Source organism: Haplochromis burtoni, unplaced genomic scaffold (assembly GCF_018398535.1).
Source record: "Haplochromis burtoni strain Fernald_Lab_line unplaced genomic scaffold, NCSU_Asbu1 Contig_197, whole genome shotgun sequence".
In the NCBI taxonomy this organism is placed as follows: domain Eukaryota; kingdom Metazoa; phylum Chordata; class Actinopteri; order Cichliformes; family Cichlidae; genus Haplochromis; species Haplochromis burtoni.
The window spans coordinates 644725-665969 of NW_024582558.1; the positions used below are offsets into that span (position 1 = coordinate 644725).

The following is a 21245-nucleotide window of genomic DNA, read 5'->3' on the forward strand; positions in this document are numbered from 1 at the left end:
TGACACCTCAGTTCTCTGGGTTTTCCTGCAAAGTAACAAAGAGATTCATAAAATGTTATCTGGCAATTTAATCCATTCATTCAAGTTGAGATTTTACAGGCTCAAAAGATGTGCAGCTCTTTCAACAAGTTCTTCAGAAAATGGCATCTGATCTTGTGGTTACATGACTGTGTGGTCAGGTCAGCAAGTGTTCCAAAAAACTTTACATTTTAAAACTTAAAGAGCATACCTGCATCTGAATCTACATAAACCAGTTTCATATTTTTAAACATGCCCTAAAACATAAACTGCTGTGTGGGATGTATATGATGTTGCAACCATGAGGTGGCAGCATTATCCTGCATCGCTTCTGAAAGGAGTCCAAGCATCAGTAAAGGATACTTTTTAACTTGAAAGTGAGTGAAAAGAAGTGTAATAAAACAGATGCATTCTTGTAGCATTATCATTAATAAAAAGATGCTCACTATTTTATACTTCATGGGTTTGTGTTCCGGTGGACTGGATGCCTGTTTTCATTTTTTTTTATATATTTATATATTTTTTGTTGTGTTAAAAAGTAAAAGTCTCCCTTTAATCAAGCCAAGTAATTAGATGTTCAAAACAAAAAAACGACCCCCGTTTAACTGTTTCAAATCAACTCACTACAGTCTGTTTCACAAGTGTGAATAGTTGATGTCATAGCCACTGTCAGTGTGGGGCCTCTGATGAATGTAAAGGAAAAATTCAGAGTCTTCAGTTATTGAGTTTTAAATGGCTCACATTAGCATTGTTCTACAGGTCTGAATAATGGCTGTGTGGGAGGTTCATTTAGAAATAAGAGTAAAAACTACTTCTTCGTGTGGTTTAATGACTGCGCATTAAAAAAGAAAAAGGTTATTGAGAATTTAAAGTGATAACATTTGCAAATGGGCATATGGGGATCATTTTGACCTGTTATTTATTTTGCGTCTGACCTTCAGAGGCCAGAGCTGCTCTGACAGAAGCAATGTCTGCTATGTTCTAGTTAAGATACAAAACTTGAAAAGCTTGTCTTAGTGTCTTTGTATGAACTTTGCAAATGATTATAATCTAACATGTTGTCTTCAGGCTTGGGCACTGTTTCATGACTGAAAGTTATTGATTGACTTATCCTAATGACTAGTCCTTCCACTTGGTTTAGGCTCCAAATTAAAAAAAAAATAATTAAAAAGTGAAAAATGAGATATATTGTTTTTGTTTTTTAACTGAACTTTGTGATAAGGTATTTTAACCTTTCAAGATTTAACGCCCTCAAAAGCCTTCAAAAGTTAAGGTTACACATAAGCTGCAGAGAGACTGTCAGTTTTTTAAAATGATTTATTTATTTTTTAAACATCAGCTAGCATTCTTATCAAATTAGTGTCAGATGTTTGGCTTCAAAAGAGATTCAGAAATATTTGCTGACATCATGATCCCTCTTTTGCAATTAGAAATTTGTATTCCTGATCACAACTTCCGCTATCATGATGATAAAACACTCACATGTGTGGAAGGTTTTGAAACCTCTCCCCTTGCATGCCGTGTGCAGACAGCAGACGATTGCTCAGTTTAAACAGCATCTGTTTCCTCTGTAACTTATTGGCAGGTTGGTTCAAAGAAAGTTCATGACAAACATCTCTGACATTTCTGTAGCCTTTATTTTAGGAATGGAAAACTATTTAAAAATGACATCACATATATAAAAAGAAAATTCTAAACAGTCACATGTTTGCGAGTGCAACGCAGGTCTTAAATACAGATTTCACTGTAACGGTTTACCTGGCCTTTCATTAACGTCTGTCAAAATTATGCTCGTGCCTGAAATCCATGCACACGGCATAGTCTGACCCCAAACGTATATTATCTTCAAGCAGAGAACATGCAGAACAAAAATCAATTGTTGCTTTCTAACTTTTAAACCATTTCCCCCTTCTTAATGTGTCAATCCAATAGCCACATCCACAGTAAACAACTTGCAAAATGAAAATAGACTGTTATTCTAATGAAACGATATACATGCTGACTGGAAGGTGTTACAATCACATTTTCATTTTGTGACACGAGGTCAAACACCGCCACCTTTACCAACAAGCACCAAATATGTAGAAAACACTGCATTTTTTCCTAATAAGCATCAGGAACCTTTAGAGGGTGTTTAAAAGATTGTGCTGTCTAGCCTGTGCCCCTTTATCCCTGTGTGACATATCCAAGCACAGTTTGTGTTGGTGTGTTCGGTCACTGAGCTGAACTGTGGCCGAACTCGGTTTTCACTGCATCCACTAGAAAACTGAGCTCATTGCACAGAGTCTCGTAGCGATAGGCCATGCGGATTTGTGCTACATTTGTCCGCCTGATGTCATTGCCCTTCGGTCCATCCTGTAGGTAGTTGGGCCCAATGAAGTGTTTCTTCTCCTATAGGGAGCACGGATAAAAAGATGTAGGTTGGAAAGTTGCAAATAGATATAATATTTCCAGAATTAAGTCATTGTGGAGTTTGAATTTCATAAAAAAAAAAAAAAGAGATTGCACAGAATAAATATGCACTCAATGAAGTCAGTACTATTGGACTGTCAGACATTCTCTTATCTAGCTTTTCAGTGGTAATAGGATCGGTACTAATCTGAAGGACATATTTTAGGGTTCTTCTTGGATGTGCCGATTGACATTTTTGTGAGCAATAAAGTTTTCGAAAGAAATTACTGGAATATTGTAGAATTTTGGGAAATTAGTTAGCTTTCAGTAAGTCTGCACTGCTATTTAGTGCCTCAAAAAAGTATTTGACCCTTCATTTGGGTTACACAAAGAGAACCCAAATACAGCAAAAAAGCAGTTTTTAAATGATGATTCCATTTATTAACACAAAAACAAACCTATCTGACCCTATGTGAAAAAAGTAATTACCCCTAAACCTAATAACTGGTTGTTAACTACAGTCAGTCATTAGCAATAACTGGCAATGAGTCTTTCAAATCGCTGTGGGGAAATTTTTGTTCACTCTTCGTTGCTGATTTGCTTTAATTGAACATGAACAGCGTGTTTGAGGTCATGCCAAAGCAACTCAATTGGATTTAAGTGCAGACTTTGATTGAACCGCATTAAAACCTTTGTCTTAGTATTTTTGAGCAGTGCAGCTGATGGTGTGTTTGAGATCATCATCCTGCTGTTTAAACCCAAGTCAGTTTGAACTTCAGGGCATGAACTGATCTTTTATTAATAATGAAAAGTCATCCAGCTCCTGAAGAAGCAAAGCAGCACCAGACCACCACCTTTATATGTGACTGTTTGTATAAAGCATTTTTTTTAATGAAATGCTGTTTGTTTTATACCAGAAGTAACAGGATTTCAAACTTCCAAAAAGTACTGCTTTTGTCTTTTTAAACAACCCTGGCAGCAGATCAACTTGAGTTCATGTTTAATACAAAAGTTTGGGACAAAAAAATAAAGACGTTTTTAGTTTATCTATTATTTTATCCATTGTATCTGTTTTCAAACGCATCATTTTACAATAAGGACTTTTAAAGAGAGCATCCCCCAAGCACAAAAGGTCTGACCTTACCTCATGTGAGAGGCCGCTCTGCAGGACACTGTTCCTGGCAATCTCACACAAATCACAAGTGCTCAGCTTCCACAGCTGAGCTGCAATGGCATACTCCTCCATCAAGGCCTCCTGAAACGTTTCAAAAAAACTGATATTAACAAATGAAATGTTATGATTAGGCTGGCAGGTCTATTTGTTCAGCACCCTTCAAGAAGAGAGAGATTTCTTGTATTTCTCTGTGCACCACATACTGACAGTGATTATTCAATTAGTCTCACAGATGTCACCAGACTGGAGCAAATTACTGTGATCAAAGTGACTGTGAAACGGTAAATAAAAAATTCTCCTGTGTTTCTGACCTTGGTGTAGTGGAACTGCATGGGGTCGTCGGTGGACAGGGACACACACAGGCCCTTGTGCAGAAACTCTCTCAGGGGGTTCTTGGAGTACTCCAGGAACAGGCTGTTGTTGCTCAGTGGAGACATGGCAATTGGGACCTGGGCCAGGTAGTATAGATACTGCAACACTGGGCTCTGGGGAGGAGACACAACATAGTGATGCGAATAGAACGATTTTGTTTTGTTATTTTCATTTTATTTGTGGGAAAACTAAATGAAATCACAAGCAGAACAAGTAGAAGTTCAAGGGAAACGTTTTGTAGATGGTGCAGACACGCAAGTCTTCCTAATTATAAGAAGTTATTCAAAACTAAGCGTTAAATCAATATTGACTTTCTCATCAAAATTCAAAAGGTTTTTGTCCTGCAAAGTTTTTGAGTTGTCATATTGTCTTTTTTTCCTTGCAGATGTGCATAAGTAGATGACAAGATGTTTAAATGGTGCTTTTAGAAACCATATCTGATGTTATGGCACAACAAACCTTGGGCTATGGAGCCCAGAAGATGGCAGCACTCCCCTCTCTCTCTGTGACAGAGAAAAAGCTTTAAACATGCACTCTGGAAAGTGCTTGTATGGAGGATGTGTCCATGTAAACTGACATAACTGACTGGAGCAACATGTAACCACATTCTTTGCACAGGCATTTGGAAGTTAAGGGCTGCAGCGCTAATCTTAGCAACATTTGTCATACTAATCTAATGTCGTCTGTGTGCAATAATGCAATGTGTTCCAAATTTGAGCAGTATTGAAAACATGATGCAATTATTAGAGAATGTGATTAACTGTTTTAAATCCTTCCTACATATTTATACATGCAGTGTTTAACCTCATCTGTTGGCTGTTTATTTTTCTCTTCACATTTAGTTGGATATTATATTACACAGCAGGAACTTCTCTGGTGTTTAGATATCAACTGGATGGTAAATGGTATTCTACCCAACACATCTTACTCAAACAAGCTGTTTTTGTTCTCCTATGAGCACATCGGAGAGGGACTAAAATGTGACAGCTAAAAACAAGCACTCGTGTGGATTAGCGTGTCACTGCTCGTTACTGATGGACCTGTTTGCAGAAAATATCATCTGCCAGCATCTTGTGCCATCAGCAAACACAAGACGCTGAGTATCAAACCTCAATATGATTTTAAGGTTTTAACCTTCTTAAGGTTGAGTCCATGGGAGATGTTGTCAGCTGTCAGGAAGGCGGAGACAAGATGAGTGATGGAACCCGCCTCTCCACAGTGGGGACGGAACAGGAAGGTGTTCAGTCCTCTTTGCCTGTAGAACGATCCATAGTTACTTTGTGCACTACTACATGGAAGCCATGTTGCATTAAATGAGATTAATGGGCAGGGCTTACTTGCGAAGGTTGTTGAGAACCATTATGTTGGCATACATGTAGAACAGATAATAGGTGTAGGGAGGATTGTCATCTGTGGTCCATGCCTCAGGCTTCGGGCTCTTGTAAGAGAACATGTGGTCGCTGTGTTTAGATTCGTCATCCACGCTGTCAAATCCCGTCACCTACAGGAAAACAGATTCATATCAGCACATTTGCAAACATAAAGTATATATAACACAACACTGAAATGAACGGACAGACGTGGATACATTTGTTTGTTTCCTTGCAGTTTATTGAAACAATGAATCATTTGATTCACCAAAACGAGCTCCAAAGTTTCTAAGAAAATGTCCTTTGGACTGAGGAGAAAGAACTGGAGCTTTTTGGCCACCCACGTCAGCTCTTTGTTTAAAGGAAAAATGAACCCTTATAAGAGAAGAACACCAAGCCTACTGTGAAACATGTAAGGGGATACTTTTGTTTTGGGGCAGCTTTGTTTCATCTGACACAGGAAACATAATCTGGGCAGAGCACAATGAAGTCTAGAGAGTACCAAGGCATGCTGGTGTGAAAAATACTGCCCAGTGTCAGAAAGCTCAGCCTCAGTCGCAGGTCATGTATAGCTGGGAATAAAACTTTGGACTATTCTTAAATGGCACTCCATGAGACAGGATCTTAATCCTATTAAGCATCTATGGAAACATCTGAAAGTGCAGTGTGGAGTCAGGATCCTTCAAACATGAGAGAGTGGGCTAAACTACCTGTTGTTTGGAAATGCAAACGTCTTATTGTGAAGTACAGAGATCACTTGTTGGTACTGACAACTGTAAACGATGTTGCCACAAAGTATTATATTAAGGCCACCACCTTGTTTTTTGTCCTGCCATTTTCATTTTGTTAAGTAGCATAAAATAATCATCTGATTCTTATGTAAGCTGATATAAGAATCAGATGATTATGTTTTTTGTTTATTTAATTGTGGAAAGGTACCATTAAATTTTTTCATGTCTGTATATGGTTGCTATTGCACATTAAAACTTCTCCCTTTTGACACTTACATATTTTAAGAACACGTGGACTGCTTTGTGCTTTTGAGGGTTGATTGTAGCCTCAAAGAGGGGGCGGAACACATTCTCCAGTATCTTGGCAAAGCTTGGGATTAATTTCTTTGACTTGAAAATATCACTGCAAGACAAGATGAGCAAATTTAACCCATCTTCCTGCATGTGACACAAACATTTTACAGTTTGTTTGCTTATTGAAAACAGCTGACTGAGAAGTGTAATTATTCAGAACCCAATTATGTTGGATTTAGCCTTCAGTTGATGCTTACTAAATCCTGGGCACTTGGATCATCCATCTCATGTTGGGCGAGTGGACCTTATGCTGGATGAACCACGTCGCTAGGCTCTCCCACTCGCTCGCAGAGCGGCCGTAAATTGACAGACGGGGCTCGGCATGTTGGTATTTGCTCTCCTCCAGCTCCCCAGCCACTTCCTGAAACGGATAACAAACCACAGGAAGAAACAGGATGTTTCTTGATAAAGCAGAAGTGACTAGTTGTAACTGCTCAGTGGACAGATATGGCAACATTGTTTCCAAGTTTCAGCAAAGTGCTTTTTACTGCATATTCCAAAGCATCGCTTAGATGAGCAGCACTACCAGTGCGTGTGAGGCATATATATATCTTATTCTAATTCATAATGAATATGACTCAAATCTTTGTACGTGTAGCAACATTTGATTGTATCAAAATGTCACAGTGACTCAGCATGCACAATACCAGGGCCTTAAAAAGTAAAAGCAGCTTTGTGGAGTTTAGTCATTGTTCATTTGATTATTTATGTTTGGGCTTTTTCCACAGTGATGTCATAATGTCTAGAAAAAAATATGGGAACAAAACTGGGAACATCCTGAACATATGAATTAGCATCTTATAATTGAATCTCTGGGGATGGTGGCCCGTACTTCATTGCTTTAACTGTAGCCAGATTATATCCAGGTCAGTTTCCTCCTTTTCTGTGGGATCAGTTCAAGTTGTGCTGATAAAAATGTCAAATGTAGTCAAACAACAGGCTACAGTTTCAAGTTTAAACATCAGTAAATGCACTGTTTCCCACACATAGGCTTTATTAGGTCACACCTCATATTTGTTGGCTTGCTTTAGCATTTTGTATTTTTGTATATCTTTTGTCTGAATGGGGAAAAAAGGCCTTCATGCTTTCCATGACCGCTGGCTCTACTAACTAGTTGTCCTCATTATTATTCAGTTGCTAACAGGATCTTGTAAAGCTCAATATGAGGCTGTAGCTCTCATTGGTAGTGCTTGTTCTGCACTGTAGATCAACTGGCACACTGAGACTGCAAACCAGGACTGTACATCTGTAGCTCTAAATGAATTTATACTTAATAGAGATTCACTTGAGAAGCAGCTGATAATGTCCTTCAGTTATCTGTCTCAAAGAGACTGACAGAAGAAAAGTATAAATGTCATTATTTAATTGTTGAATTGCATCTGTGCCTCCTATTTTGTCACCATCTGGATCTGTTTCAACATGAATAATGTAAAGTTGTTCCTTTTTTTGTTCTCCACCTTGGCTATTTACGCGTGTCAAACATGACAGGCCAAAACAAGAGCAAATAAATTCTGCATGTAGTTTGGTGCCTTTACATAACTTCAGTTTAGCTACAGCTAAGCAGGCCTTCAAGTGGTGTTAGTGCTTTAACTCATACTATACCTTAATGAGACGTGCAAAGTATTCTCCTTTGATGTAGTTGTCCGCTTTCAGGTAAATCTCCCGCAGTTCGCTGGCCCCCACAGGGTTGTATTTTGAGTTGAACTTATCAAACCGATGAAAGGTTTGCCTTCCCTAGAAGGATAATTGATCGGTCAGACAGTGAGGCTCATGCAGCGCAGTGGCGATCACAACATTTTCATTTCATTAAAGGGACTACAGTAGAAATTAACGGGAACTGTTAAGCTGTTTGTAAAGATAAACAACCAAACGGTCATTTATAGTCACTGAGTTATTGCCTCAACTGTTTGCATCAAGGACAATTTCTATTTATACAAGGTAATGCTGACATAGGAACAAGTAGAAAGCTTTGAGTTCTCTTACAGCGTGCACGTCCAGAGAGTCTACAGTGAGGTCGTACGGGTCCATGTGGAGGCTGTCAAAGACTTCCTTGAGTGTGAGCTTCTTACTGCCTTTTTCCAAGACCACTCGATCTGCTTCAGTCTGGTATGTGGTCTGTATGAATCTCAGCAGATGCTTCTGGTTCATGCAAGCGGCCGCATGTATATGTGTGTCCACCTGTGTTTGACACAAGTCAGACAGTGGCACGGGGCTTACTGGACAACTCACAGCATCCCTATAAAGTGATATTTATTTATACTGAGAGCACTAAAGTTATGAATAGCTTCTGCTCTAAGTGCGTCAGCCCCTCTCCTCTGTCTGGGGCATCGCAGACTGAGCAGAAAGATTTCAGCCAACCTTTCTAACGTTGTAGAAGTCTCTGTGTGGGACTCTTTTCAGCTCTTTTAGCTCCGCCATTTCATTCAGCATTTCATGCAGGTAGAATTTGGAGCCCAGGAAGTTCAGCCGTCTGTGGCAGTAGGATTTTCTGCGAAGCAAAATAACAAACAGTTACGAGTAAAATGTAATAAATGTCATTCGGTATCAGTCAAAAGGTTCGTAATGTCAATCTGTTAGAAATATTGACTAAGCTTTTGCACTCACGTTGGGCCGTCAGCTATCATTGCAAGTACATGGCTCAGGTCTATAGCAAAGGTCTCGAGGTCGGGGTAAGGAAGGCTGTAAGCTTGCTCTTGTTTCAGGGCCTCAGCACTCTCATAAACATGAATTATACCATCCTTTATCTGCAGCTCATAGTTTAGGTCTTCAGGAATACCCTCCATGGAGTATGGGTCCTCCCCTTCACGAGGGTAAGGCCAGATGTCTGCAGATGATGACAGCAGCTCAATCAGAAGTTATTTCACATTTGCAAAAACAGTCACTCTCTGAAGTGTTGGTTGTAAAATAAAGATTCTTAAAGTGTATTTTTCCTTATTTTCTACCAAATACAAATATACTGTTAAATTAATAATTGCTCCTATTGAATACTGGCAATTTTAAATAAGGATGTCAGCCTCATCAAAGAGAGCAAATATCCTTAATGCCTTCATTTCAGCCTCAAAGCCCTGGCCACACACCTGCTATTTAGACCTTCTGTTTATGAGGGAGATCCAATCAGAAGAAAGACTGTGTGAGGGCAGGTAAAGGAGCTAAGATGGCTTGTTTCACACATTGAGATGTACCCAGGGGCTGAGATAAAGAAGTATTGTTTTGAAGTGTGCAAAATCATGCAAAGCTTCTCTGGTGAAGTGTAAGAATACAAAAACAGGAACTGGAAATGAGTCGAATAGACCTCTGACATTTGAATGAAATGATGGCTAGTAGATAATTCCAACAAGTCTTTCTCTTGACTCATTTGAGGTCAGTTTTTTTAGGCTCTGTGTCAGGCATCGCCCAATCAGGTTTGAGCTCTGATATTTCCATGCCTGTATAACCTTCCCAGTGTATTCAGGAAGGGTGAAATTATACAGTATCTTTTATTTATTTTTCACTTAAACCTAAACTTTGGCTTTTAATTATGACTGAGTTTTGTTTTGTTCTCTTTGTGTGTTTGTTTTACTTTTTATTTTGTACAGCAAGTAACAGCAAGTGATTGAACTTAACCTTAAATGTATCAAAATGAGCAAAAATTATAACAAATAGTAAGATAATGTAAGGCCGGTAAACTTTATTACACTGGAGTTATATTTAAGATTGTACATTTTCTTTATCTGTTGTCTGGATTATTCTCAGGTTCTGTTTCTGACGACATTATCTGTTGTCAGAAACAGGCTGACTGACCTTGGCTCACAGACACTTCACACCATCTCTGGCACACATACAGAGAGGTCTTAAATTAGCTCTGCATAGAATAGGTGGCACACAGTAAGTTTTATCTTTATCTCCAATACACAACTAAACATCAAATCATTAGTGAGTTGTTTAAACTGGTCTGAGCACTTTTATTGAATATTGGAGTTGGCATCCTTCGTAAGTTTAATATTGTTTCTGCTCTCTGTGTGAATTGTTTGAGGTTAACGGTGAACTGAAACCTGAACCTTTAATATTAATGGCCTTGCTCCTTTTCCTCTCCATGTCGGAGTATTTCATTGGTTAAACAGCTGAGCTGGTTAAACACATGCACTTGCGCATGTTGTACATAACCTCTTGCTGTGTGTGAGCGAGTAGATGGAAAATTACAAAACGTGCACTTTTGCAGGAAGATTAAATTGGACATTTTTGACACCAAAAAGGAAAAGTTTAGTAAACCTGGCAGGACTTCATCCTCTTCTAGCCACCTCTCATTTTCAGCATTTCGCAGGAACAGGGCTGTGGTCCTTGGAAATCGGTGGTAGGCCAGCCTGGAGTACTTCTCTCGGATGAACAGGGCTTTGAGGAGACCCTTGGTTGCTTGCTCATAGTCCTCAACTGTGATCTGGAAACATTGTGAGGTTGTTAATTTTTGACTTTTGTTTGTGTTTAACGACGGTGTCTTAAAGGTTCAAGATGGCCTTTAAAGAATAATCTATTTAAACTATGGCACCGAGCTAAATGAAGGATCTCTCCTGTTGCCCTGTCAGCTTACAGCCATTAATGAAGTTTTAACAAGAAAAGAACAACTGTCATGTTTTTCTTTTTCTTGTGTGAAAATGACATTTTATAAGTATAGAGTGGATCGACTTTTTAATTCTGGGTAAAAACATGTCTCTCATAGGCCAAACATGCATTTTACCACATCATTGGTCTGAATTTAAAAATCAGTTGTTTTTTATGGTATATTTCCTCACTAGGCTGTGGTCCATCTTTTATATTTCAACATATGGACTAGTCTCGTTGATTACCCCTGCACAGTAATCTCCACTGATGGTAACTCTCTGGAAGTCTGGGAAGGAGTCTGAAAGCAAAGATTCAGCAGTGGCGGGTGTTTGCGCTGGGGTAGGTGTCCAATCAGGAGGCATCTGCAAAGATACCGACTGTGACCGCTTCAACTTGAAACTCTTCTTCCTAGTTACACAGAGGGAAAAGAAGCAAGCACTATTTATGCTGAGTAATTTTTGATGGTTTTATTTGTTCTTTTTTGGCTATCAAGAAAGAGAGACATGTTCAGTTAAGCATGTTTCTAATCCATACCTCTTAACTGACTCCTGAGACTGCTGTTCAGCCATCTCCTTTTGCAGCTCCTTCTCTCTAGTCTCTTTCAGACCAATGGGACAGTCTTCTGGGACAGTGAACAGAGCCAGAGTATCCTTGCTGTCTTCCTCCTTCAGAGCAGAGGCGTACACCTTCTCTGCCATCAGACGAACCCTCTCATCCACCTCGTGTATTGACATTTTTGGGAAAAGGCGTGGTAAATCTGAAAAGTATTGAGAACATTTTTTTAGCAACTACCTGTATTTTTCTTACCAGTAAAAGTAGTGTTTAAAAATGTAATCTAATCATATTTCAGAATGCTTCTGTCATTCCAATGCTGGTCATTATTAGTCGGAGTTATGTCATAATTATGTTTGAAATCTAAAATGGAACAAAATACTGACATGTTATAACTCGTCTCATAAACGGGTTTAAATATGGGAGTGCTTAAAGAAGAAATAACATTATCTTAGTAATGACAGTAAACATAAATACCAGAAACATAACCCGGAGTGAGGACGGTTGGTTGTGGGGCTGTTTTCCAGCTTCTCATTTCAACACACAGACCAGAGAACGTGTCTTGAGTGGTGTTGGAATTAAATAATTTGCAGTGCCTCATTAATGCTATGCTTTTTTATTAATAAGAGTTATAAAGTCATATAGTGTAGTATTGAGTGGACACAGTCCTGAAAAATAAAGGCATTAGATCATGTGTCCTTGGGGAGTAGAAAGCTGTAGACGCTCGCTCACACTTGCCTTGGAAAAAGTAGATAAGAGGGGACCATCTCTAGTGGAAAGTTATTGAGACACTGTTGTTTAGACTAGAATAAGAGAGCTTCTGTAATAAAACTGTTGTGTTATGCAGGACGCATCTCCCTTCTAGAAGTATTGTGAAAGAGAAATAAAGTGTTAAATGGTCTACTTAGCAGTGTTTTGTCTTCCATCGGATGCCTCCGAGGAATCAAAAGAACTCAGTGAAGTGTTGATCGTTGACAGTGGCTAACTCGTGTTTCAGTGCTTGCTGCCAGTGCAACAGGTAAGTTACAGTAAACAAACTTGTGTGTCCAAGTCTGGCCGCGTGTTCTGAGAGCACACCGCACTGAGGACGGTATGTGACAGCAGGAAAAGCAACAACACTGAAAGCTCCTGCTTACACAGTGCACCTCTGTCGGTGCATCGCCGCGTGTTAATTAGATGTGACTGAAGGGCTGTGATGATAAGCAAGATATTTTTCTGTATCATGTTGATGGAACTTGTGAAACCACAGCTGCGTAAACGTTTGCAAAACAAAAATTACATAATGATTCGTGAGGTTGTGTTTATTTATTTTTATTATTTATGGTTGTCATCATCCTTACTGGTATATTGTGACACCAGTAAGGATGTCAAGTTTATTACACTGTACTTATTACATGTTTATTTTGTAATAAGTAATATATAGTCAGCGGGCACTTCATTGGGTTGCACCTCGTTCCAGGTTGGAACAACTTTAACTCTTTGTGACACGCATTCAACAAACTGCTGGAAACATTCCTCAGAGATTTTGGTCCATATTGGCTTCATAGCATTGCACAGCTGCTGTAAATATGGAGGCTACCAATCTGTTCCACCACATCCCAAAGGTTCCCTGTCGGATTGAGGTCCGGGGACTGTGGAGGCCGTTTGAGTGCAATGTGGTCAAGAAATGAGTTTGAGATGATCTGAACTCATGCTGCACTATCCTGCTGCAAGCCACCATCAGAAGATGGTACATTGTAAACTTTACACTGTAATACAGGCATTTAAATGGTCAGCATTTAAACGCATTACTGTTTAAAATGTAGTGTTTCAGTAATGATAAGTGGTGCTACACCATCATGAAAATGTTGTTCCAGGTTCAACATTAATCACATTGTTGTGACGTTATTCCTTTGCGCGCCAAGCCATTTGTGCATTTATGAAATTCCAATGTTGCAAGGAAAATATCAATTCTGCTTACTGTTTATTAAAGGGTTAGGGTTAGGGTTAGGGTCAGGGTCCGTTGATCGGCGGACAGAGGCGGTTTCACGCAGCTTAAGTACAGTTTTTTGTTTTACGCCGGTTTTTCCCGAAGTCGCAAAAGTATGACGTCACAACATTCTGATTGGTCACTTGCAATGCTGATCCTGGAACAACATTTAGTATGATGATCTGGGAACAACACCGACACGAGGATATCAGATCAACCTTCCTGTGGCACCTGGTGTGGTCTTATTTGCTGTTGGCTTCCTATCAGCCTGTAGCAGCCTGGCCATTCCCCTCTGATTTTGCCCAGAGAACTGCCGTTCAAACCATCCTCTGTAAACTCTACAGATATATGTGTGGGAAAATCCCAGAAGAAAAGCGGCTTCAAAAATACTCGCCTGTCTGGCACCAACAAACGTGCCACATTCAAACATGTGGAAAAGCACAGCTGTTGAAGTTTATATTATCATTGCCGCTGCAGTTTGCCCTGGGAAGTCAGTCTTTCCTTATTTTGACATTTACCATGTAATATTATCAGAAGGTTAGTTCAGGCTCATGCAAATATTGATTGGCTTATGTTACATTGTTACAGGTTTGCAAGGGTGTCAGACTTGATACAGGTCTGCTATTGAATGGTAGTCATCAGTAAAGTACATTCAAGAATCTTCAGACAGATATCCTGTATGTAGTTCACAGGATTTTTGCAGGCTTGTAAATGGAAAGGAAATATTTGACCCCGTTGTTAGAGCAGCAGTTATGAGCATGCCATCATTTTGGTTCTCAAGGCTTTTTGGTGGGAAACAGTCAAGTTTATTTGTATTAATCTCATTCTCTCACACATGCATGGCATGCTATTTCTGAACTCAGGACCCCCTGATCTTGTATTTTCAGCAGATGAATGACAGAAGATTGGTTTTATATTTTTTAATAGCTTCTCCCCCTTGTTTAATTCCCACAGTGTGACAGCTACTGTTGCTACCCAACATCCCATCATCAGTCGAGATGTTTGGATATTCTGATCACCGTGTCATCACTGTGGATATTAACGTTGCAGTCCATGGGGGTCACTGGGACACATCCAGAATATATCCGTGTGAGGATACTGGAATCAACAAGCACACGATAGCACATGCAGCTCCAGTGTATCAGATGCCAAACTTTTCAGCTGCACACTGCATCCCTACTGGTTTACACAACACTCTGTCTGAAACCTGTGAGTGATCTGGAATTCTTCACAGATGATACCGTTAACATTTGCCCTTACACTGACATGCTTGCTGCCTGTTCCTTGGCTAGCACATTTTGGGAGCTGCTGTTTCTGATGAGCCTTTCAGCACGTGTACTCTCTCCCTGCTGGAACAGCTCAACAGTCTCTTGGATGACCTTGATGTATTACACACCCCAGTTATAAAAACCTAACATTCACAAAGCCTCTGACTATGTTGGAAACGTCAATTAAACTGAAATTCTGAAATATTATGATAAAATTTCAATTTTGGAATGATTTTTAAGTTTTCAGTGTGTAACACAAAAAGAAAAAAAAAATCAATAAAATGTGCCAGTATTTCATAATACTCACTTATAGTATATATAAATATCCACCTGTTTCCTCAGCTAAAGACTGCTGCACTTATAGCATCGCTCAGAAAGTCAAATCTAGCTGCTTCTGTGCCTCGGGCAGTAGCCACTGAATAAACATCTTTGAAACTCTTCTTTGAAATTACTCTTTGAATAGTTGTCATCACATTTCATAGTTGTTTTTTTTAATAGAAACATAAAATCAGTAGGGGTAGCACTATCTGTCTCTTACCTTCTGTCGTGATTTGGGCCATGTTTGGCTCTTTCAGTCTCTGCCTGTTGAGTCAGGTATTTCAGCTTTCACGTATCTGGTTCTGTCTCTTGTGGACCCCTTACCTCTTAGCTTTGGCACTGCCACTTCTACAGGTATGGCACTCAGTGGCAGGACTTACAAAACATCTGAGTGCTGCTGACACAACACCTATGTAAACTGTCCTGAGTTCTGGTGACTGTATATTGCTCGTGTCTGTGATGCTTCTCTTCAGGGTTTTCTCTCTGACTGACTCTGTCGGGCTTTGCTCTGTTTATTTGGTCCACTGCCTGTATGTATGATGCAGCTGCTAGTTGTTGTTGTTGTATTGAGTGTCCTTCTATCTCTATTTTAGGGTATTGAGCGCGTCGGGGTAACATGGGGTGCTAATCTAAGCTGGTATGTCACAACTGGCTGCTAACATGTGAGCTCTGATCTGTGATATGGGGCAGTAGGGCAAAAAGTAAGTACTGGCAGCTACAGTCACTGTGTTTACCATGTAAACACTAAAGTAAGGGGGAAAAGCCATCAAACCTAGCTGGCCCTGTAGGAAAAAGTAATGGTCTCCTCTTGCTAAATTATTAATTAACTGTGAGTAACAGACTTCTTGGAAAACTGAGTTCATTTTTACGAGCCACACCCAGGCGTGACAACAGCCAGACCTGCTGAACCAACAAATCAATTATAGAGGTATGTTAGCAGGCTAGAGACCTCAAATTTAAAGAAACTCAAGAACAAACGAGAAACAGAATGACTGGCATCTATCAGTCCAGAAAGGGTTACAAAGCAATTTCGAAGGTTTTGGGACTCTAGCGTACCACAGTGAAAGCCATTATCCACAAATGGAGAACACCTGGAACAGTGGTGAAGCTTCCCAGGAGTGGTCAGCCTACCAGAACTGCTCCAAGAGTGCATCGACAACTCATCCAGGTGGCCACAAAAGATCCCAGAACAACATCCAAAAAACTGCGGGCCTCACTTTCCTCAGTTAAGATTTGAGTTCATGATTCAATAATAAGAAATTGGGAGAAAGAAAGAAAGAGTTCCAGGTGAAAACCACTGCTGACCAAAAAAAGCTCATCTCACATTTACCAAAAGAGGCCTTTTAGGTATTTTAAGACAAGATATTCTGTGGATTAATGTGAACATCGTTCCCACGGTCAAGTTGTTGTGGTAGTGTCATCTGGACTTGTTTCCTACTTTAGGACCTGGAGCTCAGCTGAAGCACTTGGGTTATTGTGACGTGAATAAGGCACGGCGGGACCACAGGTTGTTGCTTTGAGCCATTTTTATTTGCTCACAGGCTGCCATCCGCACATGCAACACACCACAAAAATCCACCAGCAACTGAGTCCCCGTGTTTTAACAGGCGGGCGTGATTACGTATGCCGTGCAGGTGAGTCCCCTCTGCCGCCGCCGCCGCCGACCACGCCTCACCAGAGTTATGCAGCCAGACAATGATCCAAAACACACCAAGTAGTCCCTTTTACATACTATTAGAGATCATTCATAAAAGCATTTGTGTAGCAAAGAATCTGAAGAACACGAGTATGAACTTTACTGCAAGTAAAAGGAAGCACATTGCTGGTAACAGTCCATCTTTGTATGCAAATTATTTAGTGGTTTGGTTAGTTGGAATCATCTGTTCACTGCCCTCACTTTTATCACACCTATAAGGAGCGTGCACTGTTCAAAAAAGCCACTCAAGGTTGCAGACAGTTTAACTTTAAGTGGTGTGTGAACAGATGCGTGATAAACCGTGTAATAGCTGCATTTGAATACGTGGGAGTGAGACGAATGCCTGTGTTTAGTGAGATCGCTGTTTGTTGTGCTTTTGTATATTATGTTTGTCCTGCATGGTTTTATTTACTCACCCTTTCCCATGCATGGTGTCGACTGTTGCTTCAAAAGGGCCATGTTGATTTTCTTACTCATTTTGAGTTGATCTAGAAGAAACAAAGCTTTAATAAATAACACTGCACACATATGTTGTTCAGTAAGGCAGCATTTACTCAAACTTGACAATGGTTAAAGGTGTCATTTAATGGCTCCTAGCAAAGCAGTACAGCCTTATCTCGCATCACAATCTCTTCTTCCTTACCTTTGTTTGCTTGAGTGACGGTCACACCCAAAGTCACACCCCGAGGACCATGATTTTACACAACTTTGACTTGACTGTTTGAGTTATCGTAGTTTTTGAAATGCTCGTGCATTATGCTCAGATTTAACTTGGAATTTGTTGAAAGGAAGTCAGTGAACTGGAAAGTGGGGAGGTTTGCGTCAGGAAGGACAAAAAGTCTGTGACAAGTCAAACATGGAGATCATCAAGAATGAGATTTCCATACCGGAGCGTCTCTGGTACTGTTAGCGGACAGGGTGACGGTGCACACTGTGCTGCTGTTGGCCAATGTGGCAACCCATAAAGGCAGGAGCCAAAAGAAGAAGTTGAAATGCATTACTTGTATTTGGAGTGTTCACATTATGTTAAAAAGAGGAAAGTTTTAGGGATCATCAGACAATATTTAAGCTCCCATTTTTGTTTAGCTTTGGTTTGGTTTTATATGAGCAGTTAGTTTTGTTTATTACTTTGTTATTTTATGTTGCCATCATAAATTGAATGTAGCTGTTTACTTGACATATTTTAAGGGACTGGAACTCTAATTTGACTTTTGTAAAATGAAGTATTTTGTGTTTTGGGCAAAACGTTTTGTTTGCATTGAACAACTGTCATTTCAGTAAATTGCTGACAAAAACTGCTCTAACCAGTATGGCCATTGTTGGGACACCTTTGGGAGTGTCTTGTGCTGTGTGGAACCAAAATGAAGGAGGTGGATCCTTAATGCCTTTAGATTTGACTTGATAGAGTTCGTGATTGCTTGATCAGATTGGAATCTGGGAAGTTTGGAGGCCAAATTAATGTCTTTGGCTGTTGTGTTTCACAAGCTTTTTTTTTAATGTTTTCTTAGTTTAGGGTTTATAATCCTATGTATACATTACACAACATTACATTACATTACACACAGCTTTGCGTGTCTCAAAGTTCTATACCAGCATGCAGTGTCAGTGTTGTCACAACATCCATGTGAAAAGTCATGTAGTCATTTTTTAGTATAAATTTTCCATTTACATTCATTTTAAACATGAACAATAGAATTAAAAAATATCCACATAATGCATTAGCAGTTAAAGACTGAAAAGAGCTCATTTCAGAAACATTTCTTTCCTGGTATGTGCAGACAGTTGCTGAGCATCAGATGCGAGTGCTGATTCTATAACACATTTTAACTACTTAACTATGTGTTGAAGTGTAACTTTAAAAAAAAATTTTTTATTTCTCTATCACCAGTTCACACTCGTTATGAGAACTCCTTTTATAATTTCAGATTAAAGGCTACAGCTCAACTATCTAGCAGTTTTCTATGAAGAAGTATTTGGTGCCAGAAGGTAAAAAAAAGAAGTCATTTGTAACAGGAAGTGACATCTAATAGACCAGGCTCAGATATTCACAATGCCAACATGACTGAATCCTGTCAGCTGCCATTAGGTGTTATCCAAGTGTTGTAGCGGATTATACTTAAGGAGGTAGTCGTTTTTAGCTGTCTAGAAGAATTTGTCTAAAAAAATACAAAAATAATTGAATCATTAACAAATTACCTGATTGAAAGAACATGGATGAATAAAATCTGTCTGATATTCCAGATCTCACATAAAAGCTCAAGTTGTCACAAGCTAAAAGTAGCAATCATGTGGCTTCACAGTGGCTGCTCTCTGCCCAGCCTGGAGGTCACTGCAAACTCTCAGTACCTCAGCAGAGCTGGCAATATCATCAAGGACCACTCTCACCCCAGCAACCAACTGTTTGAACTATTACCGTCAGGCCGACGGTACAGGTCACATAAAACCAGGACAAACAGATTCAGGGATAGCTTCTTTCCCAGAGCTACCACCGTAGTAAATAAGCACAAAAACAATTGAACCTATTCCATACCGTCACTGTCATTATATTATGCTGCTATCCTGTATATATTGTACATACTATTGTTTGAGTACTTACGATTGTTTTTTTGTTCTTTTTATATTTTACATTATATTTATTATTGAAACTTACACCAAGGGAGTGGCACTCCAATTTCGTTGTACTCTGTACAATGACAATAAAGGCTATTCTATTCTATTCTATTCTATTCTATTCTATTCTATTCTATTCTATTCTATTCTATTATGCTGCTTTGTTGGTGTAAATAGCCCAGAGAAAACAACAGCAAACCAGTGCAAAAACTCCAAAGGTATGTGCAAACTAAGCATTTCAAAGGAGATTCTGACAACTTGGTACTTGTGGGAAACTTGTCGTTGCCACAGTGTCTTCTTTGATGTGCATGAACTGTTCAAGCACGCACCATGTGCCATGCATAAACTCATCAGTGTCATTTGACTAGATCTGTATCACGGGTTCGTGTCTTTCTAGGGTGTAACGCTGTCTTGTATTTATTCCTCTACAACAGAGGAAACCGAATGAATACCACCCAGTCCTATTTTTAAGGCAATTAGTCGGCATCTAGTTTTGTTTGGGATTTTTCCATTTTTATTTTTTTTTTGTATTAATTAACTAAGACACATGTTGGCACCTGTTGGGAAATGTGTGGCCTCCGTACTTGATCAGGCTTGTTTTGGACTGTGTTGTAAAGAGAGCAAGAATACATCCACAGACATGCTGTGAATTCAACATTAGGAGCAAAGTTTCAGAATAAAAGGAAAAAGAAACATTTTGATGTCAGGCAGCAGTGTTAACCACAGCTAACTGTTGCCTTAAAAAAGTTTGACTGTGCCTTAAGATTGCAGTTTAAGATATATCATTTATTTTGTTTTAATACCTACAGATGCTCACTCCTTTGGAAGCCAAAAAAGAAAAAAGAAAAAGAAATAGAAATATGCACGTTCATATTAAGATCTTTAATCTATATGCAAACTATATCTAGGTATGTCTGCCAGAGCTCACCATGCAAAGGAGGTAAGTGCTAAAAGCAATGCTGGTGTGTTGATAATGACATAAAGTTAATATAAACAATGGAAACACAAAGAATCATTATGACTGCCGTGTACTTACTGTTGGCAGGGCTTTGCACAAAGCTAAAACGTCCTGGGACTGTAGAGAGCGTTGTCAGGTGTCAGCAGACTGAAGCGTGGTCAGTGCAGGTTCCAGCAGACACCGGGCTGGTTCGGGCTGTCACTGCCGGGTTGAAGTATGAAGGAGGTACAAAGTTGGTGTGGCAAACAAGGAAGTAATCTGCATCAGTGTTGTTTGGCAGTAGAGGAAGTGCAGGAGGAAGCGTTTGTATGAACAAGCAGTTCTGTGTCACTTTTTTTAAAAGCCTTGAGACTTCATAAGCCCCACCCCTCTTTGTCAACTTGAGTTGTATGTGTAATTCACTGGGCTGGCGACAAGTCACCGTCTCCTTTTAGGGTATTTGATTAGAGAAAGTGTGTGTGTGTGTGTGTGTGTGTGTGTGTGTGTGTGTGTGTGTGTGTGTGTGTGTGTGTGTGTGTGCAAATATAAACAAACATGGGGAAGTGACTTTTTTTCTATAAAAGGACTGCTTTCTCCACCACTTTGAAAAGAGAAGAAAATTTTGACGTTTTTTTTTTTTTTTTTCTTATTTAAGGTTCCTGTGACCAAGGTCAAGATGTTTGATCCTGACCTGCTCAACAGAGCACTGATATAGAAGGACCCTGATTTAGAAATGGTGGTTGTGGTGGTGGTGATGGTGGTGGTGGTGTGTGTGTGTGTGTGTGTGTGTGTGTGTGTGTGTGTGTGTGTGTGTGTGTGTGTGTGTGTGTGTGTAGCATACCGCTGCTACACACGTCTGAAATACTAGTAAACTGGTCCTGAGTATGCTCAGCATAAGGTAATGCTACTG

General features: G+C 39.6%; 1 protein-coding gene across 2 annotated transcripts; it reads right to left on the reverse strand.

Annotated features, from left to right (window-relative positions):
• Positions 1 to 1636: 1636 nt before the first annotated feature.
• ampd3b (adenosine monophosphate deaminase 3b) lies at positions 1637 to 20661 on the reverse strand. 2 transcript variants are annotated; one of them, XM_005935582.3, is made up of 16 exons: positions 20435 to 20661; positions 17205 to 17276; positions 11520 to 11742; positions 11231 to 11393; positions 10659 to 10824; positions 9015 to 9234; positions 8769 to 8898; positions 8394 to 8588; positions 8013 to 8144; positions 6608 to 6771; positions 6333 to 6459; positions 5293 to 5456; positions 5090 to 5210; positions 3895 to 4068; positions 3554 to 3664; positions 1637 to 2409 (listed from the first exon to the last, which is right to left on the reverse strand). In XM_005935582.3, the coding sequence occupies exons 2-16, from the start codon at positions 17263 to 17265 to the stop codon at positions 2233 to 2235; spliced, it is 2328 nt and encodes a 775-aa protein (XP_005935644.1). In that variant the 5' UTR covers positions 17266 to 17276; positions 20435 to 20661; the 3' UTR covers positions 1637 to 2232. The 2 variants fall into 2 exon arrangements, with proteins under 2 accessions (XP_005935644.1, XP_005935645.1); XM_005935583.3 differs by lacking the exons at positions 17205 to 17276; positions 20435 to 20661 and adding an exon at positions 15313 to 17186.
• Positions 20662 to 21245: the final 584 nt, after the last annotated feature.